The sequence below is a fragment of the Delphinapterus leucas genome, chromosome 15, assembly GCF_059928025.1.
Source record: "Delphinapterus leucas isolate spDelLeu-1000000601 "Yukka" chromosome 15, BTC_Dleu_Yukka2, whole genome shotgun sequence".
Taxonomy (NCBI): Eukaryota; Metazoa; Chordata; class Mammalia; order Artiodactyla; family Monodontidae; genus Delphinapterus; species Delphinapterus leucas.
Genome location: NC_143143.1, coordinates 54,407,888 through 54,426,962, shown reverse-complemented (window position 1 = coordinate 54,426,962; position 19,075 = coordinate 54,407,888). Strand labels below are relative to the sequence as shown.

Below are 19,075 nucleotides of genomic sequence, written 5' to 3'. Positions count from 1 at the left end.
AGGAGAACGGAGCAATAGGGGTGCGGAGGACAAAACGGAGAGATTCCCGCATAAAGGGCCGGTGCCTACCAGCACTCACCAGCCTGAGAGGATTGTCTGCTCACCCGCCGGGAAAGGCGGGGGCTGGGAGCTGAGTCTCGGGCTTCGGTTGGATCCCAGGGAGAGGACTGGGGTTGGCAGCGTGAACACAGCCTGAAGGGGATAGTGCACCACTGCTAGCAGGGAGGGAGTCTGGGAAAAAGTCTGGACCTGCCAAAGAGGCAAGAGACTTTTTCTTGCCTCTTTGTTTCCTGGTGCACGAAGAGAGGGGATTAACAGCGCCGCTTAAAGGAGCTCCAGAAACGGGCGTAAACCGCGGCTAAGAGCGTGGATCCCAGAGATAGGCATGGGACGATAAGGCTCCTGCTGCTGCCACCAAGAAGCCTTGTGAGCAAGCACAGGTCACTATCCACACCTCCCCTCCCAGGAGCCTGTGCAGCCTGCCACTGCCAGGGTCCCGTGATCCAGGGACAAATTCCCCGGGAGAATGCACAGCGCGCCTCAGGCTCGTGCAACATCATGCTGGCCTCTGCCACCGCAGGCTCAACCCGCCTCCGTACCCCTCCTTACTCCCGGCCTGAGTGAGCCAGAGCCCCCGAATCAGCTGCTCCTTTACCCTGTCCTCTCTGAGCAAAGAACAGACGCCCTCAGGTGACCTACACGCAGAGACGGGGCCAAATCCAAAGCTGAACCCCGGAAGCTGTGTGAACAAAGAAGAGAAAGGGAAATCTCTCCCAGCAGCCTCAGGAGCAGCGGATAAAATCTCCAAAATCAACTTGATGTACCCTGCATCTGTGGAATACCTGAATAGAAAATGAATCATCCCAATTGAGGTGGACTTTGGGAGCAAGATATATTATTTTTTCCCCTTTTCCTCTTTTTGTGAGTGTGTATGTGTATGCTTCTGTGTGAGATTTTGTCTGTAAAAGTTTACTTTCACCATTTGTCCTAGGGTTATGTCCGTCCGTTTTTTTTCACTTAAAATTTTTTTTTCTTAATAATTATTTTTATTTTAATAACTTTATTTTATTTATCTTACTTTTATTTTATCCTCGTTCTTTCTTTCTTCTTTTTCTCCTTTCTTTTATTTTTTATTTTTTTTTGCAGAACACGGGCCTCTCACTGTTGTGGCCTCTCCCGTTGTGGAGCACAGGCCCCAGATGTGCAGGCTCAGTGGCCATGGCTCACGAACCCAGCTGCTCTGTGGCATGTGGGATCTTCCCGGACTGGGGCATGAACCTGTGTCCCCTGCATTGGCAGGTGGACTCTCAACCACTGTGCCACCGGGGAAGTACAGTTTTTCTCCCTTTTATTCTGAGCCGTGTGGATGAAAGGCTCTTGGTGTCCCAGCCAGGCATCAGCGCTGTGCCTCTGAGGTGGGAGAGCCAACTTCAGGACACTGGTCCACAAGAGACCTCCCAGCTCCACGAAATATCAAACAGTGAAAATCTCCCAAATATCTCCATCTCAACAACAAGACCCAGCTTCACTCAATGACCAGCAAGCAACAGTGTTGGACACCCTATGCTAAACAACTAGCAAGACAGGAACACAACTGCATGCATTAGCAGAGAGGCTGCCTAAAGTCATAATAAGGCCACAGACACCCCAAAACACACCCCCAGACGTGGACCTGCCCACCAGAAAGACAAGATCCAGCCTCATCCACCAGAACACAGGCACTAGTCCCCTCCACCAGGAAGCCAACACAACACACTGAACCAACCTTAGCCACTGGGGACAGACACCAAAAACAACGGGAACTACGATCCTGCAGCCTGCAAAAAGGAGACCCCAAGCAGAGTAAGATAAGCAAAATGAGAAGACACAAAATCACACAGCAGATGAAGGAACAAGGTAAAAACCCATCAGACCGAAAAAATGAAGAGGAAATAGGCAGTCTACCTGAAAAAGAATTCAGAATAATCATAGTAAAGATGATCCAAAATCTTGGAAATAGAATAGAGAAAATGCAAGAAACATTTAACAAGGATCTAGAAGAACTAAAGAGGAAACAAGCAACGATGAACAACACAATAAATGAAATGAAAAATACTCTAGAAGGGATCCATGGCAGAATAACTGAGGCAGAAGAACAGATAAGTGACCTGGAAGATAAAATAGTGGAAATAACTACTGCAGAGCAGAATAAAGAAAAAAGAATGAAAGAACTGAGGACAGTCTCAGAGACCTCTGAGACAACATTAAATGCACCAACATTCGAATTATAGGGTTCCCAGAAGAAGAAGAGAAAAAGAAAGGGACTGAGAAAATATTTGAAGAGATTATAGTTGAAAACTTCCCTAATATGGGAAAGGAAATAGTTAATCAAGTCCAGGAAGCACAGAGAGTCCCATACAGGATAAATCCAAGGAGAAACACACCAAGACACATATTAATCAAACTATCAAAAATTAACTGCAAAGAAAATATATTAAAAGCAGCAAGGGAATAACAACAAATAACACACAAGGGAATCCCCATAAGGTTGACAGCTGATCTTTTGCAGGAACTCTGCAAGCCAGGAGGGAGTGACAGGGCATATTTAAAGTGTTGAAGGAGAAAAAACTACAACCAAGATTACTCTATCCAGCAAGGATCTCATTCAGATTTGATGGAGCAATTAAAATTTTTACAGACAAGCAAAAGCTGAGAGAGTTCAGCACCACCAAACCAGCTTTACAACAAATGCTAAAGGAACTTCTGTAGGCAAGAAACACAAGAGAAGGAAAAGACCTACAATAACAAACCCAAAACAATTAAGAAAATGGGAACAGGAACCAACATATCGATAATTACCTTAAATGTAAATGGATTAAATGTTCCCACCAAAAGACACAGACTGGCTGAATGGATACAAGAACAAGACCCATATATATGCTGTCTACAAGAGACCCACTTCAGACCTAGGGACACATACAGACTGAAAGTGAGGGGATGGAAAAAGATATTCCATGCAAATGGAAATCAAAAGAAAGCTGGAGTAGCAATTGTCATATCAGACAAAATGGACTTTAAAATAAAGACTGTTATAAGAGACAAAGAACGGCAGTACATAATGATCAAGGGATTGATCGAAGAAGAAGATATAACAATTGTAAATATTTATGCACCCACATAGGAGCACCTAAATACATAAGGAAAATGCTAACAGCCATAAAGGGGGAAATCGACAGTAACATGATCATAGTAGGGGACTTTAACACCCCAATTTCACCAATGGACAGATCATCCAAAATGAAAATAAATAAGGAAACACAAGCTTTAAATGATACATTAAACAAGATGGACTTCATTGATATTTATAGGACATTCCATCCCAAAACAACAGAATAGACATTTTTCTCAAGTGCTTATGGAATATTCTCCAGGATAGATCATATCTTGGGTCACAAATCAAGCCTTGGTAAACTTGAGAAAATTGAAATTGTATGAAGTATCTTTTCTGACCACAATGCTATGAAGCTAGATATCAATTACAGGAAAAGATCTGTAAAAAATACAAACACATGGAGGCTAAACAATACACTACTTAATAACCAAGTGATCACAGAAGAAATCCAAGAGGAAATCAAAAAATACCTAGAAACAAATGACAATGGAGACACGATGACCCAAAACCTATGGATGCAGCAAAAGCAGTTCTAAGAGGGAAGTTTTTAACAATACAATCCTACCTTAAGAAACAGGAAACATCTCAAATAAACAACCCAACCTTGCACCTAAAGAAATTAGAGAAAGAAGAACAAACAAAACCCCAAATTTAGCAGAAGGAAGGAAATCATAAAGATCAGATCAGAAATAAATGAAAAAGAAATGAAGGAAATGATAGCAAAGATCAATAAAACTAAAACCTGGTTCTTTGAGAAGATAACGAAAATTGATAAACCATTAGCCAGACTCATCAAGAGAAAAAGGGAGAAGACTCAAATCAATAGAATTAGAAATGAAAAAGGAGAAGTAACAACTGTCACTGCAGAAATACAAAAGATCATGAAACATTACTACAATCAAATATATGCCAATAAAATGGACAACCTGGAAGAAGTGGACAAATCCTTAGAAAAGCACAACCTTCCAAGACTGAATCAGGAAGAAATAGAAAATATAAACAGACCAATCACAAGCACTGAAATTGAAACTGTGATTAAAAATCTTCCAACAAACAAAAGCCCAGGACCAGATGGCTTCACAGGCAAATTCTATCAAACATTTAGAGGAGAGCTAACACCTATCCTTCTCAAACTCTTCCAAAATATAGCAGAGGGAGGAACACTGCCAAAGTCATTCTACGAGGCCACCATCACCCTGATACCGAAACCAGACAAAGATGTCACAAAGAAAGAAAACTACAGGCCAATATCACTGATGAGCATAGATGCAAAAATCCTCAACAAAATACTAGTAAACAGAATCCAACAGCACATTAAAAGGATCATACACCATGATCAAGTGGGGTTTATTCCAAGAATGCAAGGATTCTTCAATATACACAAATCAATCAACGTGATACACCATATTAACAAATTGAAAGAGAAAAACCATATGATCATCTCAAAAGATACAGAGAAAGCTTTCAACAAAATTCAACACCCATTTATGATAAAAACCCTGTAGAAAGTAGGCTCAGTGGGAACTTTCCTCAACATAATAAAGGCCATATATAACAAACCCACAGCCAACATCATCCTCAATGGTGAAAAACTGAAAGCGTTTCCACTAAGATCAGGAACAAGACAAAGTTGCCCACTCTCACCACTCTTATTCAACATAGTTTTGGAAGTTTTAGCCACAGCAATCAGAGAAGAAAAAGAAATAAAAGGAATTCAAATCGGAAAAGAAGAAGTAAAGCTGTCACTGTTTGCACATGACATGATACTCTACTTAGAGAATCCTAAAGATTCTACCAGAAAACTACTAGAGCTAATCAATGAATTGGTAAAGTAGCAGGATACAAAATTAATGCACAGAAATCTCTGGCATTCTTATACACTAATGATGAAAAATCTGAAAGTGAAATCAAGAAAACACTCCCATTTACCATTGCAACAAAAAGAATAAAATATCTAGGAATAAGCCTACCTAAGGAGACAAGAGACCTGTATGCAGAAAATTGTAAGACACTGATGAAAGAAATTAAAGATGATACAAATAGATGGAGAGATATACCATGTTCTTGGATGGGAAGAATCAACATTGTGAAAATGACTCTACTACCCAAAGCAATCTACAGATTCAATGCAATCCCTATCAAACTACCACTGGCATTTTTCACAGAAATAGAACAAAAAATTTCACAATGTGTATGGAAACACAAAAGACCCCAAATAGCCAAAGCAATCTTGAGAACGAAAGAAGGAGCTGGAGGAATCAGGCTCCTTGACTTCAGACTATACTACAAAGCTACAGTAATGAAGACAGTATGGTACTGGCACAAAAACAGAAATATAGATCAATGGAACAGGATAGAAAGCCCAGAGATAAACCCATGCACATATGGTCACCTTATCTTTGATAAAGGAGGCAAGAATATACAGTGGAGAAAAGACAGCCTCTTCAATAAGTGGTGCTGGGAAAACTGGACAGATACATGTAAAAGTATGAAATTAGAAGACTCCCTAACATCATACACAAAAATAAGCTCAAAATGGATTAAAGACCTAAATGTAAGGCCAGACACTATGAAACTCTTAGAGGAAAACATGGGCAGAATGCTCTATGACATAAGTCACAGCAAGATCCTTTTTGACCCACCTCCTAGAGTAATGGAAATAAAAACAAAAATAAACAAATGGGACCTAATGAAACTTCAAAGCTTTTGCACAGTAAAGGAAACCATAAACAAGACCAAAAGACAACCCTCAGAATGGGAGAAAATATTTGCAAATGAAGCAACTGACTAAGGATTAATCTCCAAAATTTACAAGCAGCTCATGCAGATCAATAACAAAAAAACAAACAACCCAATCCAAAAATGGGCAGAAGACCTAAATAGACATTTCTCCAAAGAAGATATAGAGACTGCCAACAAACACATGAAAGAATGGTCAACATCATTAATCATTAGAGAAATGCAAATCAAAACTACAATGAGATATCATCTCACACTGGTTAGAATGGCCATCATCAAAAGATCTAGAAACAATCAATGTTGGAGAGGGTGTGGAGAAAAGGGAACACTCTTGCACTGTTGGTGGTAATATAAATTGGTACAGCCACTATGGAGAACAGTATGGAGGTTCCTTAAAAAACTACAAATAGAACTTCCATATGACCCAGCAATCCCACTACTGGGCATACACCCTGAGAAAACCATAATTCAAAAAGAGTCATGTTCCAAAATGTTCATTGCAGCTCTATTTACAATAGCCAGGATATGGAAGCAACCTAAGTGTCCATCAACAGATGAATGGATAAAGCAGATGTGGCACATATATACAATGGAATATTACTCAGCCATGAAGAGAAACGAAATTGAGTTGTTTGTAGTGAGGTGGATGGAGCTTGAGTGTCATACAGCATGAAATAAGTCAGAAAGAGAAAAACAAATACCGTATGCTAACACATTTACATGGAATATAAGGAAAAAAAAAAAGAAAAAGGAAAGGTCATGAAGTACCTAGTGGTAAGACGGGAATAAAGACACAGACCTACTAGAGCATGGACTTGAGGATATGGTGAGGGGGAAGGGTAAGCTGTGACAAAGTAAGAAAGTGGCATGGACATATATATACACTACCAAACGTAAAATAGATAGCTAGTGGGAAGCAGCCACATAGCACGGGGAGATCAGCTAGGTGGTTTGTGACCACCTAGAGGGGTGGGATAGGGAGGGTGGGAGGGAGGGAGACGCAAGAGGGAAGAGATATGGGAACATATGTATATGTATAACTGATTCCCTTTGTTATAAAGCAGAAACTAACACACCATCTTAAAGCAATTTTACTCCAATGAAGGTGTTAAAAAACAAACAAGCAAAAAAACAAACAAACAAGCAGTTACTAAGCAGTTGATGTGTGCCAGGCATTCTCCTAGGTGTTAGGAACACAGACATGTTCAAGAAATGGTTCTGTCTTCACCTTATTTAATACTATACCAACCTGCCCTACCCAACACTGGCACTCTCAATCCTGTGTACACTATATACTTTTTCCTTTTTTTCTCCACTACCTATCTCCTTTTAACATCTTATTTTTTTACATGATTTATTTTCTGTCTCTGTATGCTACACCGTAAGCTCAAGGAGGGCAGAGATTTTGGTCTGTTTTTTTGCTTAACCCATCCCTAGCACTCATCCTAGTGCCTGCCAAACCAATACGTATATATTTGTTGAAGGAATGAATGAGCAGTTTACAGTTTAATGGGGAGATAGATCACTCACTCACATACTGTATATACTGTGTTCAAATACTAAATCTTTGCCTTGGAACTCAAGAATATGCCTACACACTTTCAAAAAATATAAAATAAGAACACCTTCCTGACCCAGGGTTTGCTCCTATTATGGAAGTCCCAGGAAGAAGAAATAGTTTGGACAGTGTTGTCTCTAGTGGCTGTTAAAGTTTCTGATCCATAATTAAGTGTACTTTCCTGCTTAAAATAAACTCCACAAATGATGTTTGTGGACAGAGTTATTTACTGGAGCCAAATGTTAGGGAAGCAATTAAGACATTGCATCACCATTATCTCAAAAACAATAAAGACACATTGGCTCTATGGTGATAATAATTTAATGGAACTTTTTTTTGTCTTAAATATAATGATGATTTCAGTATGGCTTAGAGAAATGAGTTTTGGGGGGAAATCTTAATGGGGTTGTCTCTTCTGTTTACAAATCTCTTTGAAATAGTTTTAAGCTTTGTGGAAGTGAATCTGATTTATTCCAATAATTTTCCGTTTGTTTTAACTTCACTTAAATGGCTAAAGTCTCCAGAACTGCGCTCGAAAAGTATGCTCCTAATAAGGCACATGTTCTGTAAAGCCAACTGCTTGTGGACAGAAGTGCACGTATTTTCCTGTTCTCCTCTGCTGAGAGTCCAGAGGGCGCAGGCGCCTGCGGAAACTCACTCAGGGCTCTGCAGATGTCGCTGACCGCTCTGAAGACCACGGCCGAGAAGCTGACTCGCAGTCGCACTGTCTTCACATTGGGCAGGCGCAGGCGAAGCATTTTATGCTGAGGGGTGAAGAGAAGCTTTGCATCTGCCTGGACCCCACATTTGTCCAGGGTCCAGTGCGTTTTCAGAAGCCAGCAGTGCTTCTGTTCCCACCAAAGGGCAAAGTCTGACCAGTCCTGGGCTATGTCTGCAAGAACGGAGAACACAGTGCAGTAAAGTGAGAGTGAGCACTCGCACCTCAGAGTCAAGTTCCTTGTGTGCAAAACTGAAGCCAACGCTGGTCTTCAGCTCCCACCTCCTCTTACAATCCAAGGTTTCATCATTCTTGGCTTCTTGTCAAAGTCCCTAAGGCGGGGCAGGTAGAAGACAGACTGAACCTTACCTTCTTTATATTTAAATACTATGGAAGGAAGAGAGACATACAATTTTTGTTCCTGATGAAATACTAAAGTTATCTTCTCCCAAGTCCCTTGGTGCCATGGTCCTTTCTGGGAAGGCCAGGAGCATCACCTCTGTTTAATCAAGATTATTTCTCTAATAGAAATGAATCTTTCCACAAGGGAATATCAACAGCTCCCAATCAAATTCCACGCAGAAGTACTGGGAAGCTGACATTTCACTCTTCTCAGGAATGTCCATCTCTTATTAGCTCCACCATATTACCAATTTCCAAAGTGTTTACACTGAAATCAGAGCTGAATATTTTCTCTCTTAATGGTAGCATCAACATTGAATTCTTCCCCTTCTTCAATGCCCCTTGGTATCTAGGTTGAATCTTTCCCCTTTGCCAATGTTAGAGTCAGTATTCAATCTTTTATTTTGCTAAATTAAGAGCCACCGGTATTTTTATTTACTTAAAAAATAGTTTCTCCCTCTTTCTTTCTCTCTATTTAAATTAGGAAATGTTTCTCTCAGTGCTATTAGAAGTATAAATGCTATAACTATTTTGGAAAGTCCTATTCAGTAATTTTTCTCTGAGCTATATACCCATTAGAAATGCGTGTACTATATAGACCAAAAGACAGGTACTATCTGTAAAAGCCCCCAAATGGAAACAATCTAAATATCTATCAACAGGTAAATGGATAAATTGTGGCATAGTCATACAATGGAATATTATACTGCAATGAGAATCAATGAACCCAAACTATATGCAATAGCATGGTTAAATCTCACAGACATAATGTGGCAGGAAAGAAAGCAGATGCCCAAGAGTATATTATCCTGTATAATTCCACTTATATACAGTTTACTGTACAGTTTACTCCCATGGAGTAAGAATTCAGGATAGTGGTTGCCCTTGGTGGGGCAGTGGCTGGGAGGGGTTAGGTGCGGGACTTGGGTGGGGGAACAGGTAATGTTCTCTTTCTTGATCTGGGTGGTGGTTATATGACTTTGTGAAAATTCACTGAACTGTACACTTATAATAAGTGCACTTTTCTGTACGTATATGATACTCCAATGAAAGCTTACTTAAAAATATATCACTAGTGTAAATGATAAGCTAACATCTGTGGTCTTAAGTAGAAGACAAAAAATAAATACAAAGAAAATAGAACATTATTAAATTCTAGGTACCTCATGTTGACTCGTGATGTGAAGACTCTGACCCTGAAGACTTCTTTCCTTGTTTTAAACAGGGTGAGTAGCAAATGGTGGACAATGTTAAAAGACATATTGGCACCAGGCCGCCTGCATCTCGGAGCAATCAAGCATTAACAGAGAATCACACAATAATCTAAGGCCCCAGGTGTGGTCTAAAGTCGCCATGGAAGGGGTCCTGTTCTTGTGCAAATAGGTTTTTACACCTACTGGGGAGCTTTCGTTTGCCACCAAAGACTCAAATTTTCACATTGGGGGTCAGGGGGTGGTTTGGGCTCCTTCAGGGCTTCCCATTTCTCTTCCTCTTGCAGGCAGGGACCATTACAAGATGGATGATCAAAAAAATTTAGATGGTCAGACAATCCAGTTCAGCCATTTAGTGGTGATGCAACAGAGAGGGTTTCAAATGTAGAGAAACCATAAAGAAGCAGCAACTTACTGATCTGTTCCACTAACTTGAGCATCACTCCCCCAATGTGCAGGTCTCCAGACACTCTCAGTGTGACATCCTTCTGCTCCTCTTCATTTGGATGGTCAACTTGGATCACGAGCTCCCAAGAAGCAGACGCAAAGTCACTGGATGAGAGCATTGTGGCAAATGCAGGTGTCTTTGCGTAAAAAGGCAGATAGATCAGAAGGAGGCTGGGACTCGCCAAGCAGACCTTGCAGAGCAAAACTTTTTTTCCCCCATTTTAGCCCCCTCTTCAAAAATGCCACAGGGCTCCTGATATTAAATTCGGCATCTTAACTTTAAAGACAAAAAGTCTTATAAAAATCATCTCAGGCCTTCTAAATTTATGTACTTCACTTTTCCACCCTCCCAGGTCCACCTGGCTATTTTCTGTGCCTGCCCAGTGCATCCATCCCTCTCTACTGACTCTTCTTGACCTTCTCTGAACTATTTTAGCAATAGGTAACAAATCATGGCAATCCTTGACACTTAAAAAAAGTCAACTTTATTGAAGTATAATTTGTATACAATAAAATGCATTGAATTTAAATGTACACTTTAATGTATTTTGCTGTATGCAAATTATACCTCAGTAGAACTGATTTAAAGGAAATTAAAATCTTTATCTTGGTACTTCCCTGGTGGTGCAGTGGTTAAGACTCAGTGCTCCCAATGCAGGGGGCCAGGGTTCGATCCCTGGTCAGGGAACTAGATCTCACATGCAAGCCACAATGAGTTTGTATGCTACAACTAAGGAGCCAGCAAGCTGTAACTAAGGAGCCCTTGAGCCACAACTAAGGAGCCTGCCTGCTACAACTAAGACCCAGCACAACCAAATAAATAAACATTAAAAAAATTTATCTCTAATGTATACACATATGTATTATTACATTCCTCCCATAAATACTGATGACATCTTCTGGTATGAAAATTCAAAAAATAAAAATAGAGCAAAACCGTTTCTTTTTTAGTCATATAGCGTAGTTTTATCTTAAGCACCTAGAGATGCAGGTCATTAGTTATTGCCACATATTTGATTTACTTGAATAACTGTTTTATATCATATAGAGGTTGATAAACAAGTGCATCAATTAAGTTTTTGGACACACCTTTAGCAACAGATTTAAAACAGGAGTGACAGACATACAAACCCACTCTTCAAAGTACAGTTAGGGGTGAGAACTTCAAACCCATAGTGTTCTCCTCGTTGGAGGAACTATGATGAAAGAAGCTAAGCAGTATCAGAACTGAGTGTTGTGGGGGTAATAGGAACACTGGGATTCCAAATTGGCAGAACTTAAAAATGTCAGCTCTCTCTTAAATAGAAAGCAAATGATACTACCTCTCTTGGCTATCTTAAGATTTAAAATAAAAATCAGTCATTTAAGTGATAACAAGTATTTTTCATTTTTCCAGGTAAAGACAGCTTATGAGAAATCTATGTTTTCATAAGGCCTGTTTTTGAGAAACATCTGTGCATGCAAACGGCCCAGGAAAGGGCTTCTCTAATGGAAAGTGCACATGAACCCTGAGAACCTTATTAATATGCAGATCCTATTCAGCAGTATCTTATTAACATGCAGGTTCTAGTCGGCAGGTCTGGGGTGGATGTGGAAACCCTGCATTCATAACAAGCTCCAGCTAATGCTGGTCTTCCTCTCACACCCTCAAATTGCAATAGCTACTTGAAAAATTAGCTCCAGGACTCATTTCCTCCCTTCAAATTAACTAGATCACTTATTAAGCCAGGACTATGGTGACCTCTGAGAAGGTCTGCAGAAAGTGGGCATAGAGGGAACGTACCTTAACATAATAAAGGCCATATATGATGAACCCACAGCTAAAATCATACCCAATGGTGAAAAGCTGAAAGTATTTCCCTCTAAGATCAGGAACAAGACAAGGATGCCCACTCTAGCCACTTTTATACAACATAGTATTGGAAGACCTAGCCACAGCAATCAGACAAGATAAAGAAATAAAAGGAAGCTAAATTGGAAAGGAAACAATAAAACTGTCACTGTTTGCAGATGACATGATACTATACATAAAAAATCCTAAAGATGCCACCAGAAAACTACTAGAGCTCATCAATGAATTCAGTAATGTTGCAGACCACAAAATATATATAGAGTAATCTGCTGCACTTCTATACACGAACAATGAATTATCAGAGAAATTAAGGAAACAATCATATTTACCACTACATCAAAAAGAATAAAATACCTAGTAATAAACCAACCTAAGGAGGTAAAAGATCTATACTTGGAAAACTATAAGACACTGAAGAAAGAAATTGAAGACAACATAAACAGATGGAAAGATATACCATATTCATGGATTAGAAGAATTAATATTGTTAAAATGACCATACTACCCAAGGCAATCTGCAGAGTCAATGCAATCTCTGTCAAAATAGCAACAGCATTTTTCACAGAACTAGAACAAATAATTTTAAAATTTGTATGGAAACATGAAAGACCCCGAATAGCCAAAATGATCTTGAAAAAGAAGAGAGCTGGAGGAATCATGTTCTTTGACTTCAGACTATACTACAAAGTTATAGTAATTGAAACAGTATGGGACTGGCACAAAAACAGACACATAGATCAATGGAATAGAACAGAGAGCCCAAAAATAAAGCCACACACTTGTCAATTAATCCACAACAAGGGAGACAAGAATATACAATGGAGAAAAAACAGTCTCTTCAATAAGTGGTGCTGGGAAAACTGGACAGCTACATGTAAAAGAATGAAATTCGAACACTCTCTAACAACATATACAAAAATAAACTCAAAATGGATTAAAGACCTAAATATAATCAGAAACCATAAAACTCCTAGAAGAAACCATAGGCAGAACACTCCTTGACTTGAATTGTAGCAATATTTTTTTTGATCTGTCTCCTAAAGCAAATGAAATAAAAGCAAAAATAAACAAATGGGACCTAATTAGACTTAAAAGCTTTTGTATGGCAAAGGAAACCATAAACAAAATGAAAAGACAACCTATGGAATGGGAGAAAATATTTGTAAAAGATGCGAAAGACAAGGGGTTAATTTCCAAAATATACAAACAGCTTATACAGCTCAAGTAAAAAACAAAAACAAAAGCAAAAACAACACAGCCCATTAAAAAAATGGGCAGAAGACCTAAATAGACATTTCTCCAAAGTAGACATATAGATGGCCAACAGGCACAGGAAAAGATGCTCCACATGTTAATCATCAGGAAAATGCAAATTAAAACCACAGTGAGATATTGCCTCATACCTGTCAGAATGGCTATTATCAAAAAGACTACATATAACAAATGTTGGCAAGGATGTGGAGAAAAGGGAACCCTCCTACACAGTTGGTGGGAATGTAAATTGGTGTAGCCACTGTGGAAAACAGTATGGCGGTTTCTCGAAAAACTAAAAATAGAACTACCACATGACCCAGCAATAACACTCCTGTGTATATATCAGAAACAAAACAAAACAAAACAAAACAACTGAAAACACCAATTAGAAAAGATACATGCACTCCAATGTTCGCAGCAGCATTATTTACAATAGATGTGGAAGCAACTTAAGTGTCCATCAACAGATGAGTGGACAAAGAAGATGTGGAATGGAATATTAGCCATAAAAAAAAATGAAATTTTGCTGTTTGCAACAGCATGGATGGACTTGGAGGGTATTATGCTGAGTGAAATAAGTCAGACAGAGAAATACAAATACTGTACAATATCACTTATATGTGGAACCTAAAAAAATAAAACAAACTAGTGAATATAACAAAAAGGAAACAGACTCACAGATATAGAGAACAAACTAGTGGTTACCAGTGGGGAGAGGAAAGGGGGGAGGGGCAAGATAGGGGTAGGAAATTGAGGTACAAACTATTATGTATAAAATAAATAAGCAGCCAAAACTAACACAACATTGTAAAGAAATTTTACTCCAATAAAAAAAATTTAAAAAAAATAAAATAAGCTACAAGGATATATTGTACAACTCTTAAAACTCTGAGCTAAACTCTCAGTACCTTCACTAAGCATTCCTACTAACATAAATCTTTCCCAGTGAGGACACAATAAAGATAACTCTTTCATAGACAAACTCATAACACGCCATTGAAGTATTTGACTTTAAGATCCTTACAATTTCTAAAATGCTATGATTTGAGGTTTTGTTATTTAAAATGTTTTGTACATAAAGAAAATAACCTTACTTTTAAGGTGACTCCTTACTGCTTGCTTCGTGAGCAATCAGACAGAGGGTTTTTTCTTTTCCTAACCTGGGCAATCAAAACACTTCTCATTTAGGCAATAAATGGTGATTCCCTTACAACGAAATTCTGGCTAAAATTAGGCAATCTGGTTTCCCCACATTCCTCTCCTATCTTTTCTGCGCCTTTTTGAGCGAACTTCTCACGTTCAGCAAGCTGTTACTTGTTGAGGAAAGCACATCTAAGTTAAAGACCAGAACAAGAAGCAAAGCGCACCACCAGACCTGCCTTCCTCTGGGGAAGCCCAGTTGCCCACTTCCTCGGGTCCTTTATAGAAAACTCAATCAAGAAAGACAGACAGACGCAGGCAGGCAGACAGAGAGAAAGATGCGGGGAAATAGACCCAACGCTTCCCCTGGAAGATCAGAGAGTGAGTGGGTCCGAAGGCCTCTGGCCTGTCTTTTGTCAGCTCTGCAGGGTCCTGGGGCCGAGGGGAGTGTGGTGGGTGGGTAAAAACCTGCCCCCTACCCCCATAAAGGCCTCTGGCCTGTCTTTTGCCAGCTCTGGAGGGTCCTGGGGCCCAGGGGAGTGTGGTGGGTGGGCATAAACCTGCCCCCTCCCCCTCCTCCCCCCCCGCGGCTGGACGGACAGTTTACTTTGCGCAGCCAGATACGCAAGGACGGAGAAGGTGGTCACAAGCCGAGGACGCGGTTTTTAATCCACCAGCCATTTAAGTGCAAGGGGCTGTAGAAAGGCAGGGGCGGGGGTCTCGGGAACCAGCGGTGCCCATCGCAGCCTCCCCTCCCAGCCTGGTCCCGGCCCCTCGCCACCCACCTCCTTTCCGGAGCCTGCGGCGTGCGGAGTCGCTGCCCCCTGGAGACCCGGCCAGAGGCCACTGCGGCCGAGCCAGGGGCGCGCGGTGGCGGCAGCTGCTCCGCGAGGTTCGGCTGGCGAGGGCTGCGCGCGGACCTGCCACCTAGACAGGCACCCGCCCCCGCCGCCCAGTCTCCGCCCCGCGCGGCCCCCGGGGCAAGGCCGGCCAGCACAGCGGGCAGGCGGCTGCACGCCCAGCCCCCGCCTGCCAGGTCCCGCTGCCCAAAGGAGGAGGCGCTCCGCAGACTTTACGGGCAAAGGGTGGTCGCCCGGCTACCGCGCGGCGAGAGGGCAGGGAGAACCTGGCGGAGGCTCAGCCCCGTGCCCCTCTTGCGACCTCTCATCCTGCCCACCCTCCCTTAGACCGCCTCCAGTTTCCCGGTTCCTCGAGGCCCGCCCAGTACTAGCCCGGTGATTAAGGTCCTGCTACTTCCCCGCCCTCAGGGTGTACCAGTCACTCACACCCCGGGGTGCGTCCACGCGCCAGGAGCCCCGGCTTCAGGCGGGAATAACCGCCTCCCCTCTAGAGAGCCTGGAGGACCTGTGGTCGCCAGGTGGAAGAAACAAAAGCGGTTCATCTCTGAGTAAGAGGGTGGTGTAAACCCCTGAGAAGGGTGAGGCACCCCAAACATGCACGATGGAAGACCCTGGGGAAACCCAAGGCCCCGCCCCTCGCGGAAGTCTGGGTGGCTCACCTCACATTCACCACCCAGCGCTCCGCTCACCCTCCTGTGGGATTCATCCGAAGAGAGCAGGAAGGGTGGGTGACCTTGGGGAAGTTACACAACCTCTCCAAGCCTCCTTCGCCCAAATTACACACTTTTGTTGAGTGTTTACTATGCACCAGGCCTGGGGTTGAGCTTTGAGGATACAGTGGTTATAAAATAGACAGGAAATTATAGTTTTCTCATCTGTAAAATGGGTAAAGGGATGGAATTCCCACCACCAGAACTGCATTCAGTCCATGGAGGAGTTTTATGCAGTATAATAGTCTTTAGCGATTTTTGTCAAGTACATAAAGCTTTTGATAACTAAAGTATTAATTTAAGATGTTGTAAAATTTAGAAATGGAATCTTTGTTTTGCTTGGACATTACCATATTCAGCCATTATTATGGTTTTGAAAGTACTTTACATTTAATTTTAAAAGGTCAGTTGAACAACCGTCAGCAAATATGGGATTTTATAATTAAAATGATTAAAAAATTTGAAACTGAATTTCCTAATTTGGTAGAGTTTGTCAGCTATAGGAAAGTGGTCAGCTGTCTTCTGATCTGACTTCCCCACATGCCTAATACTGACTGAGCAAATATGCACTTATTTGGGGCAGAAAGTGTCTAAGAATTGCTTTCTGGAGACTGTGCATGGTTGACTAGACCATAGACTGTCTTCAGGATCTTGGATATGATCAGGAAGCAGTAACGGCTTTCTTGACGCCAAATTGGTTTTCCATTTTAGTTGAAAATATCTGGATTGCGATAAAGAATTTAACTGGTTTTAAGCTTTCTGCTTGGCCTAAATTCTTTTTTAAGCTTTTTAATGGAAATATTATATATTATACGCAAGAACACAAATCATAAATATACAGCTGATGAATTGTCACGTACTGAACACACCTGTGTTGTAATGAAATTCCGATCAAGAAACAGGACATTGCCAGTCCCCAGAAGTCCCCTAATCCCACCTTTTAGTTACTACCACCCCTCACCAAGAGTAACCATTATCCTGACTTCTAATCCTCAGATGGGTTTTGCTGATGTTTGTACCATACATAAATGGAGTTGGATGATGTATGCTATTTTGTGTCTGGTTTCTTTTGTTCAGCATTATATTTTTTAGTTTCATCCATATTGAATGTCCTAGGCTTTTTTTTTTTTTTTACTACCTAGTTATTATTGTGATGCAGGTCCAACTCATCCCCTAAGGTTCTAGTTCAGAAGTGTATTAAAAAGTATATTCTGGACTTCAAAATTTCATACATATATAAACAAGCAATATTCACCTTAATCCCTCTTAAAAAACAAGCAGAATCAACATTTTGAGTCTGTTATTTAATCCATACATACTCATCAAGCAATGAATAAGCTTATTTATTCATTCAGCCACTGTATAACTGTGAGCTAGACACCAAAACAAGTGCTGAGAATGCTCAGATTAGGCACAGACTTTATCTTCATATCATAATATGATACGAAGGAATACAGAGGAGGGATGTGTACCTCTCCCAGGTGTGTACCTCTCCCAGTTGTGTGGTGTGGTGGGGAGTATGAGAAAAGGCTTCAGAGAGGAGATGTGTTTTGAGATGGAATTGGAAGATTTAGTTGCCTACAATAACCTGTAGTCTCTAGAAAAATGTTTTAAGGTATTTTTTAGTTAGCAGACGGTTACTGTACTTCAAGAGATGTATTTCCTGATCTTAAAAATTTCCATGTTCATGGTGCAAATATTGAAACAATAACTATTATCAGATACTTATATATGGCAAAGCTGGCCTGAGAATCATTACCCTCAATAGGTAAGTTAGTCATGTTTGCATTATCATGTGGGATATGAGTGTGTAACAGAAAAGAACAAACCTGAAATGTACATGATAGCCCATTCTCAAGGCTCTGCCTCCCTTTAAAGATATAACACTTCTCATTCATGTAGAGATAAAATGTTCTGGAACAGAGGTTTACAGGAACCTTGTTGGAGGTTTACAGGAACATGGTGACCTGACCTACATGGATAGCTGCAAGCACAAAGGATTCCAGCACCAAGAAGTTTGAAACAACCAGCCACACTGCTCCTCTTTTACTGTAAAAGAAGCCTGAATTCTAACTCCAGGAAGATGGTTCTTTGGGACACCAGTATACCATCTTCTTAGTCTGCTGGATTTCTAAGTAAATTCGCTATTCCTTGCACCAATAGCTTGTTTCTCGATTTATTGGCCTGTCATGTGGCGAGCAGTATGAGCTTGGTAATAAATACATTGGAGTGGATGAGAGATGTGTCCATGTTCTTAATCGCTGAACAGAAAAGGGAAATACAGCAGTAGAGGGCCTTTGACCATCCTGGCTACTTCAACCTGTGAAGCACAAGTGACTTTCTTCCTCTAACACCTTTCTACTTCCACCACATGAGCCCTCAAAGTTTAAAAAATTCTTTATAATTAACTTAGAGAGAATGAGAAAGCTGCTAGAAGGAGAAAAGAGTTGTTTTTTCTGGACTGATGCTTTTATTTGACAAAACAAATAGGCCATTACCCAATGTAAACTTCTGTGTTGTGCATTCAGCTTATAAACATTCTGCAAGTCTGGCAACTAAGAAATGACAAGAGTCACCGAAAATGTATTTTTGTTTGCACTGAGTCCTTGGGACTCAGCAGTTGTGTTCACGTTTGTGGACAATGTGTTCTATTGAGTGCAAAGAAGCAGAATGTGCCTATTATAGCTACACTCTCCTTTCCAGCTGTACAAATAATGAGCACTTTCTATGCCCAGGCAAGTTCTAAAATGTTCTCCCTGACAGGGTAAAGAGGTGTGTCTTGATGTATCGACAGGCACCGGATGAAGAAGTGTGAGGAAGAGCAAAGGAGGCCTTGCTCCTTGCTGTTGAGAGTGAGAGGAGCAAGAAAGATGGTGCCTCCCTCCCTCCCTTCCCCTCCTTCTTTCTTTCTTCTTCCTTCCTTAGCATCCATCTCAATCAAAGGGTACAAAAGAATATACACTGATAATTAAGTCTTCGTCCTCTTCTGATAATGAAGTTCCCTTCCCCGGAGAAAACTGTTACTATTTCCTC

General features: G+C 40.9%; 1 protein-coding gene across 3 annotated transcripts in view; it reads right to left on the bottom strand.

Annotated features, from left to right (window-relative positions):
* Positions 1-15,405, bottom strand: part of FERMT1 (FERM domain containing kindlin 1) — a 67,526-nt gene extending 52,121 nt beyond the window's left edge. The window contains exons 1-3 of one of the 3 annotated variants that reach the window (XM_022556511.3): positions 15,258-15,405; positions 10,195-10,363; positions 8,107-8,340 (exon numbers count right to left, since the gene is read on the bottom strand). In XM_022556511.3, coding sequence (XP_022412219.1) covers positions 8,107-8,340; positions 10,195-10,345 — 385 coding nt within the window. In that variant the 5' untranslated portion in view covers positions 10,346-10,363; positions 15,258-15,405. The other 2 variants (XM_089896582.1, XM_089896583.1) reach the window with 2 other exon arrangements.
* Positions 15,406-19,075: the final 3,670 nt, after the last annotated feature.